The sequence below is a fragment of the Fukomys damarensis genome, unplaced genomic scaffold (genome assembly GCF_012274545.1).
Source record: "Fukomys damarensis isolate Sample0158 unplaced genomic scaffold, DMR_v1.0_HiC HiC_scaffold_14, whole genome shotgun sequence".
NCBI lineage: Eukaryota > Metazoa > Chordata > Mammalia > Rodentia > Bathyergidae > Fukomys > Fukomys damarensis.
In genome coordinates, this window is record NW_022900926.1 from 1,388,184 (window position 1) to 1,411,175 (window position 22,992).

Genomic DNA, 22,992 nt, shown 5'->3' on the forward strand with positions numbered 1-22,992 from the left:
TATATATATATATATGAGTTTTTCGGTCCACGTTTGCAGTACACGGCTGCACTTCTCGTGGGGAGCTGGTGCAGGGACACACATCTTAATTATATTCATTCCCCTTCCTCCTTTCCCTCCTTCCATCTCTACATCCCCTTCCCATTTGCAAAAGAGCTATCTGTTTCCCTTTTTCTACCTTTTGTTTTGCTCTTCATTTACAGTTTGGCTCTAATACACAAGAGAAACTGTGATACTTAAGCTTGTGTGTGTGATTTAGCTCAGTTAACATTATGGTTGCCAAGTGCTGATGCTTTTCTCACACGACTCAAATTTACCCTTCTTTATATGGGAATAGTACAGACTCCACTGGGCATAAATTCCTCATTTTCTTCATTCATTGGTTGATGGGCTTACAGGCTGCTTTCAAGATCTAACTATTATGAACTGTGCTGCTATAAACATGGGCACACGTGCACCACACTGTGGTATGATGTCTTAAACTTCTGGGAAGTTATCTAGAATGGAAAGAGCTGGGCTGAAAGCAACTTCTAGTTTTAGTTTTTGAAGAATCTCCACGTTGACTTTCAAAATGAAAATTAGCCTTCCCCCACAGCCTTGCTAGCATTTGTTATGATGCGAAGTCCTGATGGCCATTCTTTCTGGAGTAAATCGAAATCTGTATTGTTTTAATTTGGATTTTTCTGCTGGCCAGTGATGCTGACCATTTTTTCATGAATTTTGGCCATATGTACTCCTACCGAGAAGCATGTATTAATTTCAGCCATTTCTTGTTTGGATCTTTTCATTTTGGAGGGAATCTAAACTCTTTGTTATTTATATATTCTAGGTATTAGTGCTTTATCTGATGAGCACCTGGCAATTTTTTTTCCTAATCTTAAGACTGAATTTCTTACATTTAGTTTTTGGTGCTTTGTAATCTTATTCGGGATTGTTTCATCTATTTTATAGTTTATAGCATCAAGGTTGAAGTTTTTCAAAACAAACAAACAAAAAACCACGTCTATGTGTACAGTTCAGGTTCCTCAGGAACCTCGTCTTGCGTTTCTGGGCTTACACACCCGTGTGATCCGTGTGACCCGTCCCGTGTCCCCAACTGCACCGACTGAGCAGGCTGTGCGCGAGCCGCACAAGAAGGCTGACACCTGGCGGAGCCTGCGGGTCACACCCTGCCCAGCGCAGGGCCTCAGCGGGGCAGTGCGTCTGCCACCCCTCTGCTACTTTAGGGGTTACAAAGCCATGAGTTCGAGGGTCCCCATTAGTATGTGCCATCTTTGACTGTCGTTCTGTCTCATTTCCACGCCTCTCCTCTAAAACCTTTGGAAAGATGTCTGCATGTTACTTCAAAATGAAACGCAACTATCTACTGCAACGAAATTATGCTTCTGATTCTTAAGTGTATCTTTAAGAAAAATAGTAAAGTAATAATTATAATGCATTTTAAATGAAATGCTTAAAAAATACAAAGGACTGAAGAATGAAGGAAAAGGATTCTGTCTTCTTACCTCTGAATGGAGGTCACTAACTCCTTCTCCTTCTTTTTCTGGCACATTAACTGTGCCTCTTTCTCTTGACATTGTTTTTTGATCTCTTCAAACTTTTTTTCTGTATCTATCAAAGCTTCTTGCAAATTTTTATTTTTTTCTTCTAGAACCTGCAGCTAAGGAGAAATTTTTTGCAGTTCATAATACATGGAATAGTAAATGCTTCTATTAGAAATCACTACTGTTCTCAAGAATTAACAGATTCGTTGCTAATATAACACCATCTCCATGTCAAATACAGTATTTAACCTTTCTTTTCTCTGTGGAAGACAGTTGGAAGGATGAGAGATGAAGAGAGAGTAAGGTCAGAAATTTCTAGAAGACAGAAAGAGAAAGATTAATAATCTCCTTTTCCTATTTTTGGTTGTAATAAAGCACACATAAAATTTAGCATCTTGACCATTTCTCGGTGAACCGTTCAGTGGTGTCCACCAGAACTCACCTGGTATAACCGAAACTCCGCCCCTCAAACAACTCCTCATCCACGCCATCCTTCAGCCCACCCCCTGACAAATACAGGTCTACTTGTGTCTAACCTGACTGCTCCAAAGCAGAATCACACAGTATGTGTTGAATCTCAAAATATCCCCAGCTTAATCCAGGTTGTCGCATGAGTGCAAATTTCTTGGCATTTAAGGCTGAACGGTAGAACGGCGTGTGCGCAGCACCTTTCGTGTTTCTACTGATCCACCTGGGTTCCTGCACTGGTTCCAGCTTCTGACTCTAGTGATGAGTGTTATACACCTGGGTGCCTGACAACTGCCACATCTGTAAGGTGCATGATCTCACATTTTCAAGTCTATGTTGCTCTCTTATTCCTGCCCATGCACACTGCCCGTCGTCCTTAAGTTCCTTCCTGACTTTAACCTCTCTTGGTTTTTCAACTTATAAATTAATATAAAGTAAAAGAATGGCATGCAAATTTTCGATACAAAAAATAATGACACTCCACAGATTAGAGCAATGACTCTCAACAGACCGGTTTTATACCCCAGGGAACACGTGAAAAGGCTGCTCACATGGAAGGGTGGGGAGGGAGCGGTGTTACTGCCATCGGCAGGGCTGGATAAAATGCACAGGGCAGACCCCTGTTAACAAAACTGTCTCCCACCAGAGTCTACAGTGCTGAGGCTGAAAATCTAGGGTTAGAAAGACTCTGAAAAACTGAAGTGTAGATTTAATGGATTTGTAGTTAAGGTTTCAAGAGGTTAGGTCTGGCCAGACTTGGTGGAAGTCTTTGGAAGACATATTTTTAAGAAAGAAACAAGTCAGAGGAGTGAGCAGAGGTCATTTCTTATACCAAGGTGTAAGACAAACCTATGGAAAGGCTGAGAAGAATGAATGAATCAAACAAACATGTCTCAGACACTCAACACAAGGTCATGAAGAGCCTGGGGCCCAGAGCAAACTACAGAGGCTTGGAACCAGGACGCGTGCGTGCACGAGCGGGGTCATCAGCTCCCAGGGACAGCATGACGGTGGCTTCCCCAGGACCGTGACCCGGCACTAACTGGCTCAGTGGAGCCGAGCAATGGGAAGCGCAGTGACTGGTGCTGAGCACCCTCCCCACCCACCTGCAGGCTCTGGCTCTGCACATCATCCAGTGTGGGGAGGTCCGCCAGGTACTTCTCCAGGGTCTCAATTCTCCGCTGCTTTTCCTTGTTCTGCTCAGATTCCTTCTGACATTTCTTCTTCAGGCTACTGATGTACCTATCTCTGGTTTTAAGCTAAAGGAAAAGGGTCATGAAAGCTCAGTAATGTTGCACAAACAATAATGAAACTAAATATTCCAATCTTGGGCATTGTGATTTCACCCACATGAAGACCACCACCAACTCAAGACTTATTTTATCATAAGATTCACATTTTCTTCACATTTTGTTCTCAGTGGAATCAAGAATCTTGGGGATCTGTTTATAAACTGCAAACTGCAAACCCATGCCAGGATGCACCAGTGAGGCGTTCTTCCTCACCCACACACGTACGTGTCCGAAGCCGGCCACATCTCGGTCATTTCCACAGCATTATGTTCACATTGAAACAATGTGTTGAGGCTAAATGATGCTTAAAGTAAAATATTCTAATTGGGCAATGAAAAAGGTTACTGGGTAACAGAACAGAGCCACTGGGTATAGTCTAAAAACTGGCAAGGTACTAATTTCTGGAGAAATGATTCCAGTTTCTTATTTTCTTCAAAGCTACACCCAAATGCTTTCAGTGGACCAAGAAAGGACACCAACAAGTAATTACAGCGGTCATGTTACTAAGAGCAACCTGAGAAGGAAATGCTTATCAGACACTCAGAGATGTAGTACAAACAGCTGACCAGCCTGGTAACGGAGAGGCTAAGGCATCCCTCCCCTAGCCACACCTCAAGGGAGCCACAGGGCATCTGCAGCACGGTCTCCCCCACTTGCGGGCTGAGAAGCTATGCCAACTGCGAGTCTACCACACAACACACGAAGGTCGCGATCCCTCTAGGCTGGACCTTGGATTTTCATGAATTTTTCTGACTTTACTACCTGAAATGTATCATATCTAATTTAATTTTTTATTTTTTAGTACATTTCTCGTGGAGAGTACATAACACATCTTGATTATTTTTTCTCCTTTCCTCTCCAGCCTCTTCCCACCCTATATTTAAATTTCACATGTCATATTCAAAGATCTCTCACACTTAAGATCATAAAAAACAAAATGTGTACAAAAACTGTTGCCTAAAATGTAAACGCCAGACACATTTACCTTAAATTATCAGTTTCTCTAATGTTTAATGTTCTCACAGAAACTTAACAGGATTCTAAAATATTTTCACAGATTTTTTTCACATTCACCAGGGAAATAAGTGGCATGAATTAGCAGAATCAAGGATTATTCATTCAAATTTTACTAAAGCTAATGACTCATCCACAGTCTAGTTTCTTTCACACTTTACCTATTTTATTCTAATGTACAATAGCTTTTATAAAAATAACTTCAATGCAGTCAGGAAACAATGTATGAACAGATGAATTTTAACCAAGAGAAAACATTGGAAATGTTAAACAGAAACCCTGAAGTAGCCACACTCAATTCACTAACAGGGACGGACTGTCTCAAGCAGCAAAGGTGAGCAGCGTTAAAGACAGGTAGAAAAAGGAGGAACACAACAGTTAAGAAAAGCTGAGGGGCTTATGGACACCAAAAGCCAACACACACATAGGCACTACGGGAGTCCCAGACACAGAAAAGAAAAGGAAAGGAAAGAAAGTTTCAGACAATGGCAGCAAACTCCCCACTTGTAGGGAAGGAGATGGATACACAGATCCAAAAGGCCTAACCCAAAGAAATCCGTATGTGTAAGCATTAGAATTAAACTGTCTAAAATCAGTGACAGAGAAATTTGAAAACACCAAGAAAAAAAGACCTGTCACACACAATCATATTTCTCACTAAAAACTTGCCAGAGCCGGGAAATGTGGCTCAATGGTGCCTTGCCTACCCGGCAAGCGCAAGGTCCTGAGTTCGATTCTCAATACCAGGAGGGAAAAAAACCTAAAAAACCTTGCAGGCCATGTTAAAGTGGGATGACACATCCCAAGTCCTGAGAGAAAAAGCCACCAACTAAGAACAGGATGCACAGCAAACTGTTCTTCAAAAGCTAGGGGAGGAGGAGGATGATCCGGCTGCCACACTGTCACCCCACTGATGGCTGGGCTGACGTGGCAGATCCGGGTGGCTGGGCAGGGGACCCCTTCCCCCTTGACGCTCTACGTGTTCCCTTCCAAAGCTGCGTGCTTGGTGGAATAGGACCGCCGCCTCATACAGCCTCCAAATCAGCTCTCAGAAGTGAAGGGGAGAAGATTTTCCCAAAAATAAGCACAGAGAGCCCAATGCCAGGACACCTGTCTTCTAAGAATATTCCAAATGAAGATACGAAGGTGTTAAACAGTAACAGAAAAGCATGAGAAAGTACAAAACTTGCTGATAATGATAAATATACAGATAAAGACAAAGCAATGTGATACTGTGGCAGGTAAAATCACTTTTCTAAAATAAAAGTTAAAAGAAAAATAATTAAAGTTAACTATAACAAGAGAGAATGGGATAACATTTTTTAAAATTAACTATAAATACAAAAATGTTACTGGATCCATGATATAAAACTGTAAACTGTTGTATCAATGAAGTGTGGAAGATTAAAAAGTCTCTCTTTTTTAATGTCACTGAAATTATCAGGTTAATATAGACTATAATAGATTTTATATTAAATCCCTGCTAACCACAAAAAACCCTACAATAAAAAAAATTAACCACTTACCAGTCCAATTATTTAAATACAGGATGAACCAAAAATTGCATTTTTTTTCATTTTTCTGATTATATAACAGGAAATTATAAAGGACAATTTTATCAAATTTATTTAATATAACAATGGACTGATGGAAATAACAGTATTGTAGACAGCTTTAGAAATTGTATTACAGGCAGACAGGCAGGGCCTGGCCCTCCAGAGTCGGTGCAGAAGAAGTTACGGCAGGAGGCATATTCAATGAAGGCAAGGCTTTGAGAAAAGGAGGAACAACTACACCCACATAATTCTTCTAGGGATGACGGCAGTGACTGATGTTATAAATACGTATCAGTCACCTTGGGTGGGGACCAAAACATCCCAAGCCCATTCCTTCCCAGAAAATCCTGTTCCACGTACGCAGGAGACCAGCTTGAAACCACACTGAGCAAGCTTTAGATATCACACATTTGGCTATTGATTAACATTATGTGTCACTCCAAGGCCTATGTGGGAATTGCTAACTGACCCTTCAGCTGGTGTTTGGAGATGGACTTTCCTAACCAACAGCTACGATCAGGCCTCAGTGATCCATGAGGCAGTGACATGTCTACAGCAAGGAGACACTGCCGCTGAGGAATTAGGCAGCCATTCTCCAAGATCGAATGTTAGCTAAAGATAAGACACGTGGCTCGTTAGCTATGGCTTGCAAGGCAACACAGGTGTCTCCTTAACGGTGACCTGTCTCTCACAAGAATACAGTTACTACCCTTTTACAACTTGGCTGAGTAGTGCATTAGTTCTGCTGCTCCCTACAGCTGCGTTCACGCCCTGTTGCCATGTTGTATAATCATAAATACCGACTAATTCAGAGCTTGTGGTCTTAGCCATGAGAGTAGAGATCCATGGTCTTCAGCCAGGGGAAAGCTGAGATCAATTTCTGGACCCCTAAGTAATAAACTATCATTTATTATCCTTCATTCCTTGTTCTTTGTGTATTATCCTTTCATTCTCTGCTGTCCCCTCATTCAGGTGACCGGGCCTCCCCCAGTGACTGGTCAGGCTATCTACTGTGGGAGAAGTTCAAGCCTGGCTGGGCCAGGTGCACTGCACTCCTGTCTCCTGAGCTAACTCGCCTAAGTGCGTAGATGCTGGGTCCAACAAGCTGCACCTCCGCCCCTAGTCCGTGATTCCTTCGCCTCACCTCCAATAAGATATCGCCAAATGTTAAATGCTCCTCCCATGCTCCTCCCCCATATTTGTCCCTGTATAAGCCTGTGCATTTCCGGAATAAAGCGGAAGCATTCCAGAAACCTCCCCGGAGTCTGCTTGGTGATTCTGCCTCTTACCCTTTCAGTCCAAGCTCCCGAACCTTGTTCCACCAGCAAGCTCGGGGATGACAATCTACCCGACATGGACGTCTGCTACCTAACTTGCTTCCCTGTTTGACCCCCATTTAATCAACATTACCTAAGCGACTACACTTCTAATCTTATTGGTTGACCCTACTTTTGACCCACCTTGTACCTGCCCTCACTTTGTGGCTTGCTCAATAAAACCTTTGAAAAATGGGGTTGGTGGGCAATTCACTTTCTAGACCCCCTTCTGTCTCTTAGACAGAGGCTATCTTTCTCTCAAAAACTTCTTCCTACACTTAACCTCTGTTCTGAGAATTCATTCTTCGATTTGAGAGAACACAAATTTGGCATTTCAGACTACTAGAAGGTTGGGAGTTATATTTCCCCTACATTATTTGGAGGTCCACATACCATAAACAAATGCGCTGCTCAAGTGACACTTGGGGTGAACTGTTCTCTGGTTAAAGCTTATCAATACAAAAACTCAGCAAGACACAAAGAGCAGGAGAGGAAAGAAAAACAACAGAACAAATACAAGACTGACAGGAAACAACAAAACGGTAATCGTCTCTAGCTATTGGTAATAACTTTTAATGTAACTAGATTAAACATCAGAATCAAAAGACACAGAGTGGTGAAACAACTCTACACTGTCTACAAGAGAAAAAGTGTCAACCAATCTGCTGGATTCAAGGACACATCTAGGTTGAATGAGGAGCAATGGTAAAAGTCACTCCACACAAACAGCAACTCAAAGACTGCAGCAGTCGATAAATTTATATCAGACAAAATAATACTTTAAATCAAAAGCTCCTGAGAGACAAAGGAGGTCACTCTGTAGCGAAGGGTCACTTTGGCAGCAGGGTGAAGTACAAATGCCCCCATGTCACATAGAAAAGACAATGTCATCATTAAACTGTTCTGGGAAAACTGGACATGCAAAGAATGAGCTGGACCTTTTTATTACAATACACACAGAAATCAACTCAAAACTGATTACAAATTTTAAACAAAGAGGAGACACGGAAGAGGAAAACACAGGGGAAAGGTTCTTCACATTGGGCTTGGTAGTGATTTCCTGGCTGTGAGTGCAACAGGACAGGAACCAAAAGCCAGGTACCAAGTAAACTGTATCAAGCTAAAAAAGAGATGAGAAAAATTTAGGTGAAACACAAAAAATAAACAAGTGAGACTATATCAAGCTGAAAACCTCTTGCACAGCAAGAAGACTACAATATATAAAGAATCCTACAGGATGGGAGAAAATATTTGGAAAAAACATGCACAACAGTGCAAAGAAATGCTAAACTCAGCAGCAAACAAAACCCAATCAAAAAGGAAGCAGAGGACCTGAAGCATATTTTTTTCAAAGGACACATGCAGATGACCAGCAGCTCCACAGGAGGAAAATGCAAGTCCAACCCTACTGAGAACCACCTCCCACCTGGAAGGACAGTGACAGTTACACTCAAACACAAGCTCACAGCCGGCGGTGACCTGGAGAAAGGTAAGTGAGCCCTTACATGCTGCTGGTAACATAAAGAGTACAGCTGCTACAGGAAACAGTACAGAGGGTCCTCAAACAAATATAAGACCTGTAATCCAGAACTGCTACTGCTGGGCATCTAAAGGAATCAAAATTGGGATCTCAAAGAATTGAAACTGGACTGTAAAAGTGACAGGTGCATTGTCATGTTCACAGTAACATTACTCACAACAGCGGGGTACAGTGTGGAAACAACCTAATATTCAATCACAAACACTGTACAAATGTGCTTTGTCAACTTAGTAGCACATGTATAAACTGACTTTAGTAAGCCCAAACTCCAAGAGTAATGAGAGGGAAAATTTAGATAAAACAAAAAAATGTATTTAAACTCTTTATGCACTGAAACATAACTTTCATCACATTTTGTTTTTTTTCCCCCAGTACTAGGGATCAAACTTAGGGCCTTGCACTTGCAAGGCAGGCATGGCACCACTGAGCTAAATCACCAGCTCACATCACATTTTTAAATGAAGAAGTCGCAGGTAAGAGACAACTTTAATACCTCCCACAAGTGACCAATGAGTACTTCCTTGCTCCTTGGAATTATGTAGTAATGTATGAAGTCCCCCAAATACACAAAGGAAACAAGAGGTCTTTAAGGTACTTTCAAATTAGCCACGGTAAAAGACATCAGATAGTTGACAAAAATAGGACACATAAAAATTTGTCAGCTTTGAAGATAAAAATTCCAACTCACCTGTATGTATCTGCATACATGATATGTGTGCACACAAGCGCACACACACACACACACACACACACACTCACAAAGATATTGATGGAGTCATCTATTGATGCTGTCAAACTGCAGAAATCAGGGTGACCTCTCCAGGGTCACAGTGAATGGAAAGGTGGCTTAACAAAACAATCAGGTAGGCAGAACCAAAAAGTCTACAATTGTTCCTGCCACTGAGTTTCCCAAAGATCTGAGCCCTCCAATAAACCAGGGACAGCGTGTGATACTACATGATGTCACACGGCTCTCTAATGACACTGTCGTGGGGGCTGAGATGGAACTGAGAAATAGTTTAATAACAGCAGGAAAGTCACATACACGTGTAGGAAGTATGTATATTTGGCTTTAGCCTCTCCTCCCACACTGTATTCCCCAGTGTAATAACTGGACAAAATGTCATCTCCTTTCCTTTCTAGTGCTTTACTGGGAACACGATGAAGACACGGGATGACCAACCCAATGAGGAAAGAGGCACTGGTGGGAGCAAGGAACTTTCAGTCAGACAGGGATTTCTACTCCTGGAGAAAATCTTCAGGGCTCCACAGAAGATGTGCAGGATTAACCCCTTGTGTGGATGTGTAACTGGGTGTGAGCCCATACAGGTAAAGGCCGACCTTCTCTACCGAGGGAGTGCTGCTGATCCAACACTTCATCCAGACGCCTACCTTCTCCTCCAGCTTCTTCTTCTCTTCACTGAACTGGCTCATTCTCTGCGTGAGAAAGTCACTGAGCTGTGAAACCTCCTTCTCGGTAGACGTGAGCTTCTGCTCGAGGCCCTCAGGCTGGGGCTGGGCCACAGCCCGCTCTGCACGCGTGGTCTGTAGGGTGGTGCTCTCATACTGCGGCTGTGGGGAGGAGAAGCGGCAGGCCTTTCAAGTTAAGGAGTAAAACATGTAAGTTCCTAGCCCATGGCAGAGGTTTCATGAAAGGGAGCTGTTACTTGGCTTAAAGGTACACCTAGAAATGCAAACAGGAAATTACGTGCTACACAAACACAAGTAAAAATTTTATGGGAATAAAGAAAAACTAATGAAAAATTTCTTCACGGTGGTAATTTCCAGCTAATATTAAAATCAGTTAACACAGTGGAATGAAATGGTGCCTTTTCTAGTTCAACAAATGGTGCTCAAACTAGACATTCACATATTAAAATAATAATAAAATTTATGTAGACACAAACCTTACACTCTTTATAAAAATTAACTCAAAATGGACCACAGTCATAAATGTCAACCATCATCCTAGAAAATTACTTAAAAAGAAAAGAATACACTAGGAAACCTAGGTGATCTGGGTTATGGAGATGACTTCCTAGGTAAAACACCAAAGGCAAGATTAATGAAAAGGAGTGGTAAACTGCACTTCATGAAAAGTAGAAACTTCTCTTTGATAACAGAGCACAGTGACATGTAAGAGACCACCTGTTGATTATGCTGAAAGCAGGCTGTAAGCACAGCATGCCGTGCAGCGTTAACTCCACAACTGGCTTGTTTACACAAGTGAATCCACCTGTAACTCACAGAAGCGCTGTGTGTGATGGCACATGGGCCAGTACCAGTACCACCACCACCACCACCATCACTCCTGCCAACAATCGCAGCAGAGGCTAGAGAAACAGCCCATGAGATACCACGGCAGCGGGCTTGCACCCAAATTCCGTTCCCAGAAATGTAACCTTCTTAAGTGAAAAAACAAGGTTAACTGTTAACTACAACTTCTATCTTATCTGTTCTGTTATTAACACAAGAATGCTTTGTCTCTTCTTTTACAAGCCTTGCCTACATCATCAACTTATCCCGAGCAACCACAAGTAGCCTCCTCACCCCAACTTAATGAATGATCATATCACCAATAAACAGCAGCTCTGGCTGTTAAGGTCCTTGCTTGCTAAAACACTGACCATCCCAGTTCCCCGTCTCTCTCTTTGATTTCTGTCTGAGTCTTTCTTCTCTCCTTGTGTCATAGCACCAAGCAGAAGACTGGGATCCACTGTAGGAGTTCCTGCTATCGAGGGAATAAGAATATGAGCTATAAACTGAGAGAAAATACTTGCAAAAGATACACACAATAACAAAACCTGTTACCTAAAATATACAAAGAACTCTCAAAATTTAACAATAGAAAACACCCAATTAAAAAAGAGCTGAACAGGTATCTCACAATGAAGATACAGAAATGGCACATAAGTATATGAAAAGACCTTCACCATTTGTCATTAGGGAACTGCAAAGTAACTGAAATGCCTCTATTCACATAAGAGAATGGCCCAAATCCAAATCACTGATGACAGAGGAGTGTATGAAGCAACAGGGCTCTCTTCACCGCTGCTAGCAAGGCAGAATGGTACAGTCAGCCTGGAAGATATCTCAGTGGTATCTTACACAGTTAAACATCCTCTCAACAAAGGACCTAGGCAACTGTGCTCCATAGAATTTATCCAAGGAGATGAAAACATGTCCACATTAAAAACCTGCACATAGTTGGCTATGCTGCTGTGATACTATGAAATATATATTTGGTCTTCATCCCTATTTCCTATCATCTAGCTCCTAAAAGCCTGGGAATACCTGGAGCAATGCAGAGCATCTCTCATATGACAGACAACTGCGGCTGGTGGCCCTCAGTATCTTCAGGATGGGGTCTGGTCACCATAATTAGAGGTTTCAGCCTACCAGTCCCACCTCCCTCCATCTGGGGAGGGAGAGGAGTAGAGTTGGTCATCAATGGCAATGATTTAAAAACCAATCACAGTTTACACAATGATGCTTCCCAGAAGCCTGCATGATCTGAGTCCCAAGTACTTCCAGCTACCTGATGTGTGTGTGCGTGCATACGTGTATGTGCATGTGTGTGTGTGTGTGTGTGTGTGTGTGCATGCAAGTGTGGTGCCTGCAGTAATAACTGAAGCTCTACACTTTTAGAACCCCATGTGGATGGGGTGAGACTGAACCAGAGGACAGATACCCAGGCAGTACCCACTGGGGGAGCTGCATAATTGACCGCCTGGTGTGTGGGAACACAAATCCCACCCAGGGGTAGCACAAGCACTGTGCTGTGTGATGGGTAGGGATGAGGCCCACACCTCTGAGTTTCCCTCACCACCAGAGCACCTTTTCTTATAACACCAGAATCTGGGAGCAACTGCGATTTCCTACAGTAGGCAAATGAACAAACTGTGATGTATCCAGAGAGTGAGTATCATGTAGCACTAAAGAGAATTCCATCTGACCCAGCCTCCTCTGAGTTATCTTCTCCAAAGAATTAAATCATCAACATCACAGGGACACACGTATACTGATGTTTATAGCAACACAATTTGTAACAGTTAGGTCTTAGAAACTGCATATAAATCCACCAACAGATAAATGGATAAGGGAAATGTGGTATTTACACGCAATGGAGTACCACACTGCCATAAAGAAAGATACGCTTGAAATAAGACAGACACACAAGCTCAAATATTGCATGGTTTCTTATAGGAGAAACACAAACAACATATACATTTATATGAATAAAACACAAAACAGAAGAGAAAGAAATAGGAAGTAGGGAGAAGTTCAAATACTTCCCCAAATATAAACGTCATTGTCTTAAAAATACTTCAAGGCATATGCTAATTGGTTTCATTTATACTAGTTTATCCTGGTTCATTGAAAAGAAAGTTCTGTGTTATCATGTATCTTTTTATAAGAATCTTTTTGGCTTAGGTCTTGTACTTCGAGTAACTAGTTTGAAGATAATGATATTATAACTATTGCTATTCGCTTAATATTTAAGAAACATTTATTTTTTTCATAAAATTAAAAACAGAAAGAAAAAAGAACAAGATACTGCAGTGGTGGGACCCCCACAAGGTGTGGTGCTATTCTGGTATATGACGACAGATACATGTCGCTATCAATGTTCAAAGCCGAACGACTAAAACATGAAGAGTAAACCCTTGACAGTCAGTCACAGCTGTACTCCTGCAACCCCAGCACACCGGGAGGGCGGCAGGAGGATGGCAAGTCCGAGCACAGCCAAGGCCATTTAGCCACTCTGCATGACCCCCGCCCGGCACACAAAAGAAAAAAAGCGTGGGCATGAAGCCCAGAGTGACGGCCCTGGGTTCAACTCTCCAGTACTGAGATAAAACAAAAACAAACAAACAAACAAAATAAATAAAAGACTAAACCCCAAAGTAAACTGCAGTACAGGATGGAGGGGGCGGAGGGCCTTGGCTGTGAGAAGCCTCCCTGCTCTCCGCTCGGCTTGGCCAGGACCCGAGCTGCTCTGGAGGAAGGTAGTCAGCACAGCATTCCTGCCACAGCAGATGCAGCACAGACACCCCTGGAGGCCCAGGGGAGATCGGGCTCGTGGGACACAGATAAGGAGGTGACCCATCTCTGGCCACCCAAGCGAGCAAAGATGGCACTGACCAGGGGGCCAGGCCCAGAGCTTTGGAACTGAGTCTCTGCGCTCATGCTGCAGCACAGAGGCCACACTGAGAGCCCAGCACAGGGTGAAACCACCAGTTGGACCGGAGGTGCCACAGGAGCAGTGGCCGGCATCCGTGGTCAGCAGCTCCGGGCAGAAGTGCCAGGCAGGCAAGCCCGTGGCTGGGGCAGGAGCAGGAAGGCAGGGCCAGGCGTCCCCAGGTTGCACAGAGGGAGCAGAAGCCCTCGGCACTGCATTTCCTCCCCTGTCAGCCAAAGATTCTAGCACACCCCACTAACTTCCCCTGCCTGGGAAGAAACAGAAAAGCAAGCAATCAGAAAGCACAGCAGGGCACTCATGGGCCTGCAGCTCCCCAGCGCCCGCCACAAGGAGACGCCTCGTCCACCCTCAGAAGTCCTGGCTCGTGCCCCTCTCTACAGAGCTCCCTTTGCTCCTCACTGCTCAGCACCCCGGGAGCACCACATCCTGCCCCAAGCGTGGGCACCCATCAGTGTAGACAGATGAGACCTGCCAACTCCCAACAGTTGAGTCTCACCACACCTGTTTCTCCTGCAAACCTGCTCCTGCCCTCGCAGTCTCCATCAGGGGGGCTGTGCCCGCCCAGTGCCCTCTCCTCCTCATGGGGCTGTGCTGGGCCACACAGATACAGACGGCAGCAAGCACCCAGCTTTATCTTCACCACACCACTGCTTTAAAATGCAGGGTTTGCCAGGCATGGTGGCCCTTGCCTGTAATCCCAGCAGTCAAGAGGCCGAGGCAGGAGGATTGCTGTGAGTTTGATGCCAGGCTGGGCTAACAGCTCAAGACTAGCCTGAACCACATAGCGATACCCTGCCTCAAACAAACAAAAATAAAAAAGAATGCAGAGTTCACCTAACTCGTGGACTGCTGAGATCACTTCCTGCCTATTCCCGCTCCCAACATATCCATCCTGTATCGTGGAGGGACCACAAGGAAGGCACTCCGGAAAGAGGAAGGGAGCACAGGGATGACCCAGGCAGGCCTGGGACACAGGGCCGGCCCCTCCCTGCCCACTGCACCCTCACCACCCTCCTTTGGAGCACCCACAGAACAGCCCGTTTCCCCTCGCTCCTCAGCTTCTTCGCAGCCTGCGTACAATGCGTGGCTGACTTCCTGTGGCCCATTGGGCTCAGCCTAGGTCTCCACCCTCTGGGACAACAGGTCAGCTCTGCAAGGCCGACCCTGCGAGCTGGGGAGGGGTTGCTGGACTTCACAGATGCTCTTTCGGCTCCCTGCACACAGAGACTGTCCGCCTGAGCCTGCACTCACTATTTCAGGGCAAGGCCAGCCCATCACGTGTGTATTGCTAGTGCTGCAGTGGCTACCGTAACCAGAGTGACCTGCAACTCATTTTCACAGAATGGACATACACACACTTGCACAGTTCAAGAAGAGCACTTTGTTCAGAACGATGACTAGAGCAAGGGGCTCTTTTACTCTTCCTCTGGTCTCACAGACCCCTTGTCCCCGTCCCCATTAAGCTGTGCTCTTTTTCTGGACAAAGTTCACCTCAGTCCCATTTCTATTTCCAGCCCCAGAAACTGCTGGCATAGTGAGCGCAGGTGCACAGGCGGAGGAGATGAAGGGCATCCCCCGGAGCTCTCCCAGTGAGTCCTAACCCAGGAGGACAGAATGTGACTCAGTGGGTGTTCACTGCTGTTCTGTTAAATGGCTCATTTGTAAAGGTGGGAAGCATTTCTAAACACTCATGGGACTGGGGTTAATCTCAAAAACTACACAGAGGAAAATAATCAGACTTATATAAACAGGAAATTCGACAAACTTAGAAAATGTATTTGCTTATCAAATTATAGATAAAAGACTAATTTCTCTTACACATACATTTCTTTTTCATAGTGTGTGTGTGTGTGTGTGTGTGTGTGTTATATATATATACACATATATACATATATATGTAAGCAAAACCCACAACCCAACAGATAAACAAGCCAAGAATATAAAAAGACAATTCCTAGAACAAGAAAGATTGTGGGGGTCTTAGATAAAGCGGCTCTGCACCCCTTGAGAGAAGCACAGATGGAAGCCACTGAAGGGACTGCCTGGCCTCTGTTGTCACACACCTGCTCCAGAGGACACGCACGGCACACAAACATCCTCTCCAGAAAGGACACACTTGGAACACACTCCCACTCCTGAGAGGACACGCGTGGCACACACCTCCTGAAAGGACCCATGTGGCGCACAACCACTCCTAAGAGGACACGCATGAAAAGGCTGGGAGAAGACAGCCTCACACGACTCTCAGGCAACACGGCAACATGACAATGCCAACACAAATTACACATTCACACAATGCTTGGGAAGAAGGAATAAAACCAGGTCCCAAACAATGCATTATAACGCCTTTTAGGGATATCTGCTGATGCTACCCAGCAACCCTGAACAGACATGTTACAAACTGACCACAGTGTTTCGTGTGTGTGTGTGTGTGTGTGTGTGTGTGTGTGTGTGAGAGAGAGAGAGAGAGGGGCATGACTGCGACAAACTGACACAGTAAACACCTGTTACTATATCTGTAAAATATGTGAATACACTACCAGCTCACACCTTGATTAAAATGTCCTCATTTTATAAGCTACGTATATGATTAACACAAGATGTACTATTAAATAACAGCTATAAAGTAGTCTCTAGTCAGCTGGGTATAGTGACACTAATCCCAGCACTCTGGGAGGCTGAGGCAGGAGGATCCTAACTTCAAGCCTAGCCCGGGAATTTACTCAACAAGACACCATCTCTAAATGAAAAATAAAAAGATCTACAGGCCAGTGCAAAGGCCCTGGGTTCAATCTTCATTGCTAGGGGTAAAAAGTCTCCTATAGCCTTACCTGCAAACTAGCCACGTAGGGATCTTCACAGTTCACATAACGTCCTAACAAGGCATGCTGTGCCCGTAGCTCATTGTCCCTTATCCTCTCGTGGAGGTGGGTAATCTGCTGCTTCTGCCTGCAAAACAGACAGTAACATTATGAAGAAGATACTTTTCTAAGAAACAGGTAAAAGCGGGGCTTTAGTGTTGTAATAATTTTACACACAAGATTAACAGTATTGTCAATGGGAGGAGCTGTAACGACGAACGCTCAGAACGACAGTGCTGCCTGAGCTGTGGGATGGCCGCATGCTCTGGGCCTTCTGGTGTTCTTGGAGCTCATCTCCGGTAGACCCAGCTCCCAGATCCCAACAGGAATGCACACTTGCTTTTGACCTCCTGGTCACCTCCCACGAGAGATGCTGCCCATGTGGCCAGTCCCCCAAAGCTTCCAGTGGCCACAGGTGGGCTTCTCAGAGGTAGCTGGGTGCCCCTAAAAGGGCAGGTAACCTGCATGAAAATAAGTCACACAAGGAGGGCCGCCGCTCCTGCCTGCCCTGCCCTGAACTGTTTCCCCTCTGCCACGCCACCCCGCCTTAGAGCTAGTGGACTACGGCTCTATAAATCTCTACAAACTGTGAGCCAAATAAACCCTTTCTCCCTTAACTTGTGGATGTTGGGTATTTTGTCTCAGCAATGAGAAAAGTAACTAGGACAGTCGGGAACTCCACTGTCAGAAATCTCCATTTCTATTCATCCAGCATGTGCTCCACACTCCACGTCAAAAGAGCTACTGATGACCGCCGGCATCTGTGCAAGGGTCGCCCCACCAATCGCTCTGAGTCGGGATGCAGTGTCAGCCTGTCTGGCTTGGAAACCCACCCAGGGAATGGTGGGGCACATGGCTGGGTGCATCTGATGGGATGGATGTCTGATCCCTGGCACCCTCCTCCCTGCCCTGCTCCCCGGCTCTGCCTTCTCCAGGCCATCATGACGCAGTAGCTCTGCTCTGTCACACCCTCTACCACACTTCTTCCCAGAACCAGCTTGCCATGGACTTTACCCTCTGAAACGTGAGTGACATTAAACCTCTCCTGCTTAAGTCACAGTGTCAGGCGCCATGCCCAGCAGTGGGAAGGCTGACTCATCCCCTATCCTGTGCCTCCACTGCTCCCGACACCCCAGCTGCAGGGCCTATACCCCATGGCCAGCGATGGCCAGCCCACAGCTTGTTTTTTTTTGGTACCGGGGATTGAATCCACAGCTTGGACTGGCGCCGACACACCCTCAAGTGGGAATCTGCTCCACCTCCACAAGCTGCGCTACTTCTAAAAGTCTGCATATTAAAGCTGTTAAAAGCCAGTACGATGTTGAGTTTAATGTACAGTATCTCCCATCTTCCAAAAATTTAGGAAGTCTCAAAATAAGCTTATAAAGGACAAAGAGCTTTGAAGAAATACTAATAGTGTGGGGAAACAAGTAGCTTGAGGTTTTCAAAAATTACTTAGAAAATAACTTTGAAACAAGCTGGGTTATATGCTTCAGACTGCATTAAATAACTTACTCTACTTTTAGTCATTCTTATTTTTTAAAACATTTGCCATTCCTTATAAAACACACAGGAAACAGGTTAGAGAGGATTAAATCTTCTAACAATTTTTCAATCATTTAAAGCTTAAAAAAGAAAACTTTCCTTCCTAGCTAAGAAGTAGTGGGGACTGAGTTTCTCTCCCACTTGAAACAAAATGCAGGGTAAAATATAGAGAACAAAGGCTCTCAAGACACCGGACATCAGGCAGTCGTGGGAAGAAAATTAACCCTACACTAAATTCAGATCTGGTGCCATTAACAAAACTTAAAACTAAAAACAAAACTTTAAAACAATAATGAACGCTTCCCAGAATGAAGCTCAGGAAGACAAAAGTACAATTCAAGAAATCATCAGGCATGCAGAGAAGCTGGAAAGGAGCACCCACAATAGTAAGAATTGATATCTGAGACTGAGCCACGGATGACAGACAGGGACACTGGGTCAGTTACCACAACTGTGCTTCTGTGATCAAGAAGCCAGAGGAGACGACCAGAGGTGATCAGACAGGAGCGGACAGAGTGGACATTACTCTGAACACACAGCAACAGAAACTATCTAGAAAGAAACACATGAAGAAAATAGACAAAAATAAAAACTTTAATAACAGAGTATATCTATCACCTCTGGGATGATTCTCAAAGGCCTAACATCTGCATAACTGAAGTCTCCTAAGGAAAGGTAAGGAGGGAGGTGGGCACCCCAAATGAAATCTGCAGAAGATGGTCTAAAATTTCTCCACATCTGACGAGCTCCATATACAGGCCTCAGATTTAGGAGGTCCAGCTAACACCAAGTCCAAGAAACACGAGACACAGTAAACCAAGGTACCTATTAATCAAACAGCTCAAAGTGAGGTACAAAATCTTTAAGCAGCTACAGGAAAAAAGATCTGAGGGAGACAAAGGTAAGGAGGACATCAGATTTCTCATCTGAAATAAGGCAATGGAGAAAACAGTGAAGTGATTTAAAACACACAAAAAAGTTTAAGCTTTCTATCTAGACCTTTTAACCTAAGGAAATATTTAAAACAAAATTAAAGTAAAACCTAGTAACTTAGATTTAACCAACAAAAACAAAATAACAAAAACCACAGGTGAGCTTTAAAAAAAAAAATCTTTGAGAAAAAGCTAAAAGCTGAAAGAATTCATCATCTGCAGATTTCAAGTGGGGGAAATTAAAAGGACCACCTTCACACAAAAGAGTACCATAAATGACAACTATGTGGGCAAAAACATGGTCTTTGCCTATCACTGAAATCTCACTTACAGACTGTATAAGGCAAAAACACTAACACTGTTCTGCAGGGTGTGTGACTTTGTAGACAGAGAATGCACGAGGAAAGAGCTCATGCGCTGGGAGAGGAAAATCGAAGCAAACCAGCAGAGAAGAAAGCTCTCCACTCTCCAGGTCCACGAGCGGAATCCGTACACACTGTTCCTCGGATCAGTGCAGGACCACCGCCTCTCTGGATAGCTTCACCATTTCCTCTACCTAAAGCACAGCCAGCCCGGGCATCCCACCCACACCTGGCATCTGCAGAGGGGCGTCCTGCTGTGGACTCAGCCTGAGTCCGCGAAGTCTGGCACTAACTCTGGTGTTGTGTCTGCACCAGCAGGGACGGGGACAGGAAATACTTACTTCTCTAGTGGATTCCATACTACTATATGCCTAGGTGTCAGCACTCAAAATCACTGATGAACAAACTATCAAAACAGCATTTAAATGCTCTAGTTTTCTGATAAAATGATCACACTTAGGATAGAGAATAAACACAACTCACACATTAGGTGTCCATAAAAGTAAAACACAGGTGCTGTGTAGAGTCTGTCTGGAGCACAAGCTCACGGTGACTCTTGATTAAACACATGCGTGTGAGGTACTGAGTGGTCCTGACATGGACAGGCAGGCCTTCTTCCAACTGTCATAAATCCCACATAAAGGTCATTAACCTTTTGGTTTAAAAGGTCTATGCTATAGCGAATAATTTGTCGATTTTAAAAAGGCCTTCCTACCACTATTAATAACGTGCTTTTATTTCCACACATACACAGCTAACATCAGTCACGACACGATGGGCGCTTGCATTCTGCCAGTGTCACCAGCAGTACTACCTCAGCGGTCTCTCCGTGCCTCAGTTTCAAGGGCTCTGATCTACCCCTTAGCTGATCAGGTCAGCAGAACACACAATTCCAAAGTGCCAGCTATTTTAAAGGACTTTCCCGGGCAATTCTGGGGATCGAGCCCAAAGCCCGGTATGTGCTGGGCAAGCGCTGTCCCACCAAGCTACACCCTCACCTGACAAAGCATGAGCCATTGGCAGACCTGCTCATGAGTGCCAGCATGGCTTAGCCGGGACTCTGGCCTCTTCCCTATCAAAGTGAGGCTGCTTTCTCAGAACGAAGACTGGGTGAGCAACTATTATGAGTTACAAAATGTAAAGTCCTCTCCTAGAAATTAGGGATTTGAGAATCTAGCAAGCAGAGATTAGCATATAAACCTCAGTATATATGTAAAAAAGCATGTTCCTGTGACTACCATTTTGTGGATGGCTATCTTGCATCGGACAGGACACCAGGATCTTCTTACATTCAGCCATTCATTTAATCCTTATGTTACAAATCTGGATGGAGAAGGGAGGATGCCTAGAACAGCAAACTTCAAAACCTCCAGCTTGTGTCAGTGGCAAACTAAGTACAGTCAACCAAAGTGTGAGAGGCCGAAAACATCCTCAGAATCCCCTAGACAGAAACCATGGCAAAAGTAAGAGAAGAAAGCCCCAAGTCTCCTGGTTTTCTCCACTGGTCACGAAGCTAGCTAATCTGTATATTCTACTCAAGAGTCAGGGCATGCTTAGGAACCCAGTTTCCACTGCAGTTACTTTTCCTAAACGTCTGCCCTATTTGGGCAACGCAATCATCTACTACAAAAGACCCACACAGGATGAAAAACACAGTGTTGGGATTACTGGCATTTTCAAAAATAATATCCAGGAATACGTCTTGGTAAAGTGACCTGAAAAGCATCATCAGCCACGCTGTGTCCCCACAGGAGGCCTGGCACCTTCACTCCGGCTCCATCTAACTGGACACCAGACCGGGTGCCATCTCAGAAACAGTTTCTTCATGCGTCACCAACTTTAAAGCTGAGAGTCTACTTCCTTGGGAGAAAGTTAGATATCTGACTCCAGTTTTAGGCACTCTATATGTTATATGTTTTTGTACCCAAACAATTTTATGCTTTAATACTGGTTATGGTACTTCAGAAGCAAAAGCTGATTTCTCTTTCACTGTTAGATAAAATATATAAAATGTTTTAAAATGTTGTACTAAACTTGTGAAGAAAATTCTGAGATGCTTGAAATACCGGGTGTGACAGACTGCCTACAGAAACTTCCACAAGTAGCCAGGCATGTTGGTGCACACCTGTGATCTCAGCACTCGGAGGCTGAAGCAGGAGGAGCAAGAGTTGGAGGCCGTCCTCCACTACATGGCTCTGTCTCAAAAGATAAAATAAATAAAACAAGTGCACCACTACTGTCTCACCCATCTCACTAACAGGGGTGACCCAGTGCCCACAGTGGGAGGGGCAGCTCCGAGCACCCCAGCTGGCCTCAGCCGCATGGCAGGAAGGGACGGAGACCTGGCCCAGCGGCCCACCTGATTATCTACCTAGGTTTGGGGATGCCGAGACCTTACACAGCTCTTGTCCGTCAGTTACTTCCACAGGCACTGCCTTCCTGAGGCCTCCAGCCACATGGGCGCCACCTGTGTGCATCCAGGAAGGGCAGAAGCCTGGTGGCGAGATGAATGGCTACAATGAAACTCCAGACAGGGGCTGTGCAATGCAGCTGAGGGCCAGGCCGGATGCACAGACGGCAGCGCCAGTGTTCCCGCAAATTCTCCAGCTCTGAGTGCCCAGCAAAGCAGCCTGTCATTAACCTCCATCTCCACAGGCTGGAAATACTCCCATTAAGTGAAAAATATGGACTTACCGATCAATGACAAGCTCCTTCTGCCTCAGAAGTCCTTCTTTTACCTTCAGCATCGATTCCCACTTGCTGAAATCCTGAAAGCCAGGCGGCGAGTAACTCTGCCGAGATGCCACCATCAGAGCCTGCAGACACAGGGACATGATCAGCACACGGGGGCCCGGGGCCACCCAATGTCTTCCCAGTTGTCTCCGTTAAAGAGATAGCACCTGCTCTGATTTCTGACTGACTGCAATCACATTTGGGTATAAGTTACAGTAACTTCAAGCATAATGAAGACGGGAGGGCAATGATACATTTAACGAGACTGACTGCAAGGCCACAAGGAAGGTCTCAGCACCTGGTGGAAGCGACTCCTCAAATTAAGAGACAACGGTGCCTCAGAAAGGAGTATGACGAAGGCACCGTGGCTCCACGAGACCACACTCCCGGGGCCACGTGGGGAGCCCACACTGCACACCAGCAGCCGGGCTCCAAACACCAGGGTGCACTGTCCCAGTGTTTGGTCACACCACACCTCCAAAGTCACACATATGGCCACAGGCAGGAAACACAGCCAGGAAATATGACCGCTATGCAGATAATCTGGACCCTTCCTAGTCTCCACTGTAAATTCTATACTTCGGAAAAAATACGGAGAATTTAAGAAAAACTGAAGATGTTTGAAG

The 22,992-nt window shown here is 44.7% G+C and overlaps 1 protein-coding gene across 4 annotated transcripts in view; it reads right to left on the bottom strand.

Annotated features, from left to right (window-relative positions):
• The window catches only part of Cep85l (centrosomal protein 85 like), a 97,702-nt gene that overhangs the window by 19,476 nt on the left and 55,234 nt on the right, over window positions 1–22,992 (bottom strand). For all 4 annotated transcript variants that reach the window (XM_010644961.2, XM_010644962.2, XM_010644964.3 and 1 more), the window contains 5 exons: window positions 22,328–22,449; window positions 16,765–16,882; window positions 10,123–10,302; window positions 3,119–3,271; window positions 1,506–1,660 (listed from right to left, as the gene is read on the bottom strand). In XM_010644961.2, the coding sequence (XP_010643263.1) occupies window positions 1,506–1,660; window positions 3,119–3,271; window positions 10,123–10,302; window positions 16,765–16,882; window positions 22,328–22,449 (728 nt within the window). The remainder of the gene's footprint in view (window positions 1–1,505; window positions 1,661–3,118; window positions 3,272–10,122; window positions 10,303–16,764; window positions 16,883–22,327; window positions 22,450–22,992) is intronic.